A 7,427-nucleotide genomic window follows, 5' to 3' on the forward strand; every position below is an offset into this window, starting at 1 on the left:
TATGGGCTCCGGGCATCAAAAATAAAAGAATCACTACATTGAATACGCTTCATGAGGGTATTTATTGCATTTCAAATGTGCTTCATATACTGATGTTTTACCACTGTATATTTGAAAGCACTGTAACCTTGCTTATATTGAACATCCCCCATTCATTTCCTTTGTATATCTGACAAGAAACAAGAATAAATATCTAATATATTGATACAGTATATGATTTGTCTGTACTCTGTCCAACCTTTACTGCAGTTTCACTAAAGCTGTGAAACCAACATTTACTTTTATACATAAATTACCATATATTTCAGCTTAAATGTCTATTTGGTCTCAAAGGAAATTCTCCTGAAATATGTCTACATATTCAGTCTATCAGTATAAAAGGCTGAAGTCAATAATTATCAGGGAAAAGAAAATATCTGACAAAAACTTTACCATTAATAACTGGTAATTTACAATGGTGCAACACTCTTATTACTTAAGGTCAACAGTGACTATCTAATAATATGATTATCAAAGTGTTTCAAGTGGAAGTTGAATTAGTTTTGTGACTTATAACTAAGCGCAGGTAATGCTAAGCTAACTATAACATTGAAAATGTGCCTGCATTTATAATGCATTAATCATCCCTTCTTTAGAAGTCCTCACAGTCTCCATAGTTACACTACATAGAGCAGCGCCTTTCTGAACATTCATTTATCTGAAGTAGCCTCTTCATCGCTACTGTTGTCTCATCACATTGTCTGCTGATGACTTTCAAAAAGCCAAGACAAGAAACAATTTCATCCCAGGTTAATTTCTCTGATGCTGGTGGTGGTCAGACAATCAAGGGATTCGCCTATACAAGAAGAAAAAGTGAAACATAGTTTTAGTTTTGTGGAGTGAGGTCATAAAAATAAATGAATCAGTGACAATACACATGGAGTGTCTTTTTTGATAGAATTTTGTTCACCTCCTCTTCCGCATCAAGTAAAGCTGGAAAAGCCAGTGGGCAATCAGAGGCCAGATAGCAGTCAACACCACTGTGAGTGGAGAGAGGTCAAAAGGCCACCAGGATGGTCTCAGGAGCTAAACAAAAAGAGAACTGTTTATTTCCTGTTTAGAAAGTAATTAGTCAGAAGATTGCACAGTGAGAACAGATGTTTTAGGACCTTTCGTGCCACTGTCAGGGAGTCCGCCTGCCTCGGTGACGATGATCTTGACTGAAAATACAGAAATTCATTAAAGGAAATCTAATTAATTGTCAGGGAGACTGTTATATTTGTATTAAATTTGAACACAGAGGTGTTTGAAGGAAAAATAATTAAGAGCATTATGTATTTATTTTGTTTCATTTTCAAAATCATGGAAAAAAAGATCAGCAGCTGCTGTGATGAAGACATGATAATGTCTCGATCACCATCAGTCAATGAAGGGCCCAAATCCATGAAGTTTCACCTGTGACACAGCGATCATCTCCAGAGCCTGCAGCCTGTGCAACACATTGGCCATGTCGCGCTGCAGCCTCAGAAGAGCTGTAGCTATTTGCTCGTTGACGTTTCCTCTTAAAGCACCGACAGGAAATCTGCTTTGTGACACACAACTGGCAGCATCTGCACCGACACACCGCACACAGCTGCAGGTCGCCCTCAATGAATGAGAACCTGAAACCGGGGGCAGATTAAATTTATCTCATGTATCTTATTATATACTTAGGAGAGTGAGCGAAGTGCACACACCAGAAAGGTAAATTAGAGATAGAGTAAAAGTTAAGACTCACCTCTCCCTCTTCTTGATAAGGAGCTGCTGTTTTGACTCTTGGTACTAATCCCATCTTTATAGTAGGAATGTCTTGTTACTGCTTTATCTTCTCCTCCATTCAGCGTAGTGTTGCTCTCAAACCAGAGCTCGTTTTGTTTCACGGAGGCAGCTCTTGATCTAGGTGTCGGAACTTTTGATGTCAACACCCGCTGGTTGGAGAATGACCACATACCAAAAATGTTATACCACCAATTGGACAGACCTTCTTGAATTCATATTTGTGTACAATTTTGATGATAGAGCACCTCTTCCATGGCTAAATGCTCCATGGAGTCACAGAACTCGTCATTATCAGAATCTGTGGATCGGTGGTTCTTCTCAGAAGCAGCATCACTATGATCTGAAAGGTGCAAAACAGAAATCCAACATTTAGTTGTCTTTGAAAGAAAGAGCTGGAAGCACTGGTGTCCCTCAAACCACTGGTGCTCATGGAAGGGAATACATTTTCAAAAATGTTTAGGAAAACTTATGTCCCAAAATAATGGCATGAAGAAATCAGGTCCAGGCACTCAAAGCGGTTTTAAAAATAAAATATAAAAGGCCTTTATTTGAATGGGCTTAAAGTATAAAAATACTCCAACGTGTATATCGGCTTATGCCTTCATCAGGGAGTACTGACACAAGGAGACAAACAGTGATTATTTGTAGTCACTTCAGGTGTAGTGACTGCAAATAATCACTCTTTGTCTTTGTGTTTGTCACTTTGAGTGCCTGGATATTCGTGCCATTATTTTGGGACATAAGTTTTCCTCTAATTTTATGATTTACATACCCCTATTTAGATGGGCAGTAGCGCGTAAGGCTTTAAGTGTCACCCATTTGCTTTACCATAGGACTATATGGTATTATAAAGTACATAGGTTTTGCATTATATTTGCAATCTTACCACTCAGATGCCCATTAAAGTGCACATAAGGGTTATATTGCAAACTGGGCTCGATGGAACAGGCCAGTTCCTCCTCCTCCACCTCGCTGTTGAGCGAGCTGTGTGTCCCGTTGGTGAAGGGGGACATGCTGGGTTCCATGCTGCTGCTGGAGCCTCTGGCGTCCACCATCAGCAGCCGTGGATTAGGAGTCCAGACTGAGACAAGGCGAGAAAGAGAGAAAGAGAGAGAGGTTAAGAATAACCAAAGAGTGTGCTGTCATGTGCTCTCAACCTGAATCTCTTTTAAATTCTCTTGTCATCATCACACATCACCTCATCACATTCAGTGACTTTAAAAGGAAACCAAATATGTCTCGCACCCTAAAAATAACTCTGAGGGTAGAAACTAGTGCAAAATGCACTTTTACAGATAAAAAAAGACACAGTTGCTTTTCTTCCTCTTTAAACTAAAAACAGACAAGCAAAACATGAGGGAAATGAAGAGATGGTACTGCACACCAAAAAACGATCAGCATATAAATGAGAGTGTGCATCTGTGCCACATGAACTAAGCATTCATTGCAGAGCATTTCAGGTTAATAACAGGTCAAACACACATTTTTACAGGCTACAAAACTCATGACACACACAGGAGTAGGCAATATGTATTTGTTAGGGACTACATTCAGCTGCATATTGATACACATTTGGGACACCAGTGCAGAGATTCTCAGGACCCCTTACAAGATAAAACAGTCCACACATTGGCTACGAAAATATTAAGGTGACCCACTCATGTATCCACTTATGTAACTTGGAATAATTTGACATTGTTTAAAAAAAAAAATTACACTACATAGCTGTCAGAAAATGTAATTAAAAGATATTAGAAACGTGTTTTCACAATTTTCACAATGTCTGCACAGAATAATATATCCTGATAATTTTAATGGATGAATTGGACCCCGAGTATTTGCAAGGGAAGTTTTATGGCAGTGCTCATGTTCATTACAATGAAGACAAATGTGGTCACATATGCATGTGGGTCACTTCAGGCAATGTCGAGGAGCTTCTAGCTTTCCTGTGGCATGGACAAAATGTAAGTAAGCCTAAATTGGCAGACGTGTAAAATAGCGAATGTAGCCAAAATGTCCGAAAACAGATGGGGGCATTTTTTCGGCAAACATGTGGGGCAAGCCGAATCTGGATGTGAGTCTAAAGTGGCCCATGTGGTAAATGGTTATTGGCCCAAATAGGCCATCTTTGCTTGCGGTATTGATATAATTTAATTCCGGCCCAAATCTGGCAAACAGGAGCCGACTGTCTAAGTGCCATCCTTCCATGCAGTATGTGGGCCAGATGACAGCATGACAGTGTGAGCCAAATCTGGGCCACAACTATTTTGCTATTTTTGATTGCTTAATTTCTCTCATGAGAGTTGTTCAAGCTAAGAAAAATATATGATATCGTAACCTTACCCTTTAAATGATGTAAAACAATACTCATGCCCTCTGATGGCTTGGTGTGTGTAACCCCTATAACATAACACACACACACACACACACACACACACACACACACACACACACACACACACACACACACACACACACACACACACACACACACACACACACACACACACACACACACACACACACACACACACACACACACACACACACACACACACACACAAACACACAACTTCACAGCACAAAACTACTGATGGTACCTCTTTTCTCCTCTTCCTCCGTGTCGTCTTCTGTATTGTCTTCTTCATCCCCATTCTCCTCGTCCTCACTCCTTTTTCCATCACTACTTTCCTCTTTTCTCTCCATTTCACTGTTTTCTCTACTTCCCTGCTCCTCTGTGCTACTGACACTTACACCATAATAACTGTCTGTATTCTGGAGGTTTTGTATATCATCCCACAGATCCCCATAGCCTGAACAGTGAGGGAAACATGCTCAATTAACTCTGTATCAAGTAATATATTGCATATATCTACATAAAGCAAACACGAATACACACGTGACAAGTCACTAGTTCGACACACTACATATCTACCACAAAGAGCATTACATAGCCAACAAACTAACACACTGACTAACCACGAAACAAGCAAGACTGTACACACAACTATCACCCAACTAACAGCCCGACTGTGTTTGCATTACTCTACATTCAGCCTAAATATCACAATGCCCTTGGCCAGCCCACAAAAGCGAATGAAAGCAGCTCTATTAATTCAAAGTAGGCTTTTTTCAGTCTGGGGCCACAAGAAGCGGTCTACCAACTCTACAGCTACAGTGAAAAACCACAAGACTTGCCTTCCATTGTTGGTTTCTTAAAGGGTTTGATCAGCTCATCTAGTGACAAAAAGACATGTAAGACAAGCTCAGGCACCGTAAATGAAACCTGTGGCTGAGAAAGAGAGATGTAAAGCAGAAGCACATCTCGAGCAGCAGTGGCCCTCCTGGATGGTTGTGCTTTTTCTTCCTTTGCCATGCCTCCAAGTGACCCGGATCATATGTCATTACCTGCGTGATTTGCAAAAGGCCTGGTGAAGTCTCTCCTGTCCACTTCGTTTTCCTCAGCTTCTTCCCCTTCTCCATCTATCTCAATGTAGAAGTTGCCAAGCTTCTGAACCAGGTCGGACACTTCGTCTGAGATGGGGATTGTCTCCAGAATCTGACAGCAAAGTGTTAAAACGGATTACGAGAGTATGACACATGCTTTTGTATAAATAGGTGTAATCACATTGTCAAGAAGTAACAAGAAAACAAGTTAATTAGATTAAATTATTAGGCTGACACATTTATGTGTTGGATCACAGGGGAACTGGGGGTTCTGAATACCATATAAATGCTATGAGGTGATAAATTAACAAGGATATTTGCATTTCTCGATTCTATACAATATATAAACTCCATGCAAGCAGTTGTGTGAAGCTGTACATAGACACTTTGTTCACCATCTTAGTTTAGGGTTTCAGCATGCCAACATTTTCTTAATAGCACAAACCACAAAGTATAACTGATGCTGAAGAAAGACAGAGAGTTCTTTGGTATTGCACGGACTATTGCATCTTTGATGCCCGCGCATTTATTATTATGCAAGCTCCCTCTATTCAGCCTTAGTTTTCCCAGAAAGGACTTACCAGCTGGATGTCCTCCACATAATTCTTCATGGCTTCCTCCTGTGTCATGTTTCCTAAAGAGCTCCATGCATCCCTGGCAACACAAAGTCATAGTTCAACATTCAAACACTGAGAAGAAAGTAACGATAAAACCATGTATAAGATGAAATATGCAGTGACAGAGAATATAAGTGTTGCAGCAATCTCACAAAACGTAATCTACAGCATACAGGTTTACTTATTTGATGTAACTGCTGTATGGAGCAGTTATATTTAGTTGTAATTGTATAGCAGGAATTATGTGACCATGACTTTGACTATATGAATGTACCTCGGCGGTCAGACCTCGATTGAATAGCATATTTTGACATCCATTCATGGATATTTCTACTTCCTATACTGCAGTTAGCCACAACTTTGAATTTCACTGTGGAACAAAACAATGAAAAGTGCATGAAAAAAAAATTCCAATAAATACATGCCATTCATCTTTTCCCCCGCTGTCCCAGAAGCCGCTGGGTCTGGGGATGTTGCAGGGCCCCGAGGTTGCCTGCTTGTAGTAACCATAGAACATCAGCATCATGTCGTCAGATGGCTGGAAAGGACCTGAGGAAGGAAGGAAGGAAGTGGAATATAAAGGATTCAAGGAGTCAAGGATTTGGATTTGTTACATGCACAGAGATACAAATTAAAGAAGAGATCACTAGCACAAGGGAATAAATGCATAAACACTATTCAAATATTGACGTAAACAAATACAAATAACTGTTGTTACCATGCTACATCGAATTTGGCTTTATTTTTTACATTATTATGATTTTTAATGTGTATGGCTGCTTGGAATGTAAAGGGCTGCTTGGAAACGCAATAATCTGAGTAGTTGTCAAGATGAGCTACAGTAGTTGTTATTGGACCAGCTCTCATCCTCTATTCATAAAGCTCCTATAAAGCAGCTTTATGAATGGAGGCTCAGCCAACACTGACAGCTCTTACGGCGCCCTGCATGTAGGTCAGTCACCTGTGTTTACACACACACACACACACACACACACACACACACACACACACAGTCTACACACCGTGCAGCACATCACGTCCAGTCACTTTCCATCACAGAGGGAATGAAACACAATTAGTTCTCACCTTCTCCGGGTAAACTCCGCATCACTTTAACCGCAGCAGCAAATTTCGCCTCCAGGCTGCGTGTGTCCTCCTGCGCCATGCTGAGCTCCAGGGAGGATGACAGGGACGAGTCCTCACATCTTCGTCGGGAATTTCAGAACGTTCATGGAAATATAAACGTGATTTATGAATAATTCAGTGATGGACACTTCAACACTACTTGGGCCACTTGTCATTGCTACGAGGAGGAAGAGTGTTTCCCCTTCGGTCTAAGACACATGGGATAAAACCCGATCTATTTAGCGAGCTCGTTTCTGTCCAGTGATAACACACTGCACTATTAACCAGAAATATTCTCACTATGGTTGATTAGAGACTCACCATTAAGTTCATATTAGCCGGTGTAATATTATTTGCAATATGCAGCAGCACAGCCCTGAGTCCGGTCAAGGATGAGCCAAACACTTTGCTGATAGTTATTAGTACATCTGGGAAATGTAG

The 7,427-nt window shown here is 40.6% G+C and overlaps 1 protein-coding gene across 1 annotated transcript; it reads right to left on the bottom strand.

Moving 5' to 3' along the window:
• Positions 1–945: 945 nt before the first annotated feature.
• LOC133017546 (acyl-CoA-binding domain-containing protein 5A-like) lies at positions 946–7,206 on the bottom strand. The gene is made up of 13 exons (XM_061083653.1): positions 7,169–7,206; positions 6,948–7,066; positions 6,287–6,410; positions 5,826–5,898; positions 5,206–5,356; positions 4,996–5,034; positions 4,467–4,610; positions 2,684–2,878; positions 2,043–2,137; positions 1,757–1,946; positions 1,435–1,640; positions 1,149–1,199; positions 946–1,065 (listed from the first exon to the last, which is right to left on the bottom strand). Exons 1-13 carry the CDS (start codon positions 7,204–7,206, stop codon positions 946–948), a joined length of 1,545 nt encoding a protein of 514 aa, XP_060939636.1.
• Between the last annotated feature and the right edge of the window lie 221 nt (positions 7,207–7,427).

The sequence above is a fragment of the Limanda limanda genome, chromosome 13 (assembly GCF_963576545.1).
Source record: "Limanda limanda chromosome 13, fLimLim1.1, whole genome shotgun sequence".
Taxonomy (NCBI): domain Eukaryota; kingdom Metazoa; phylum Chordata; class Actinopteri; order Pleuronectiformes; family Pleuronectidae; genus Limanda; species Limanda limanda.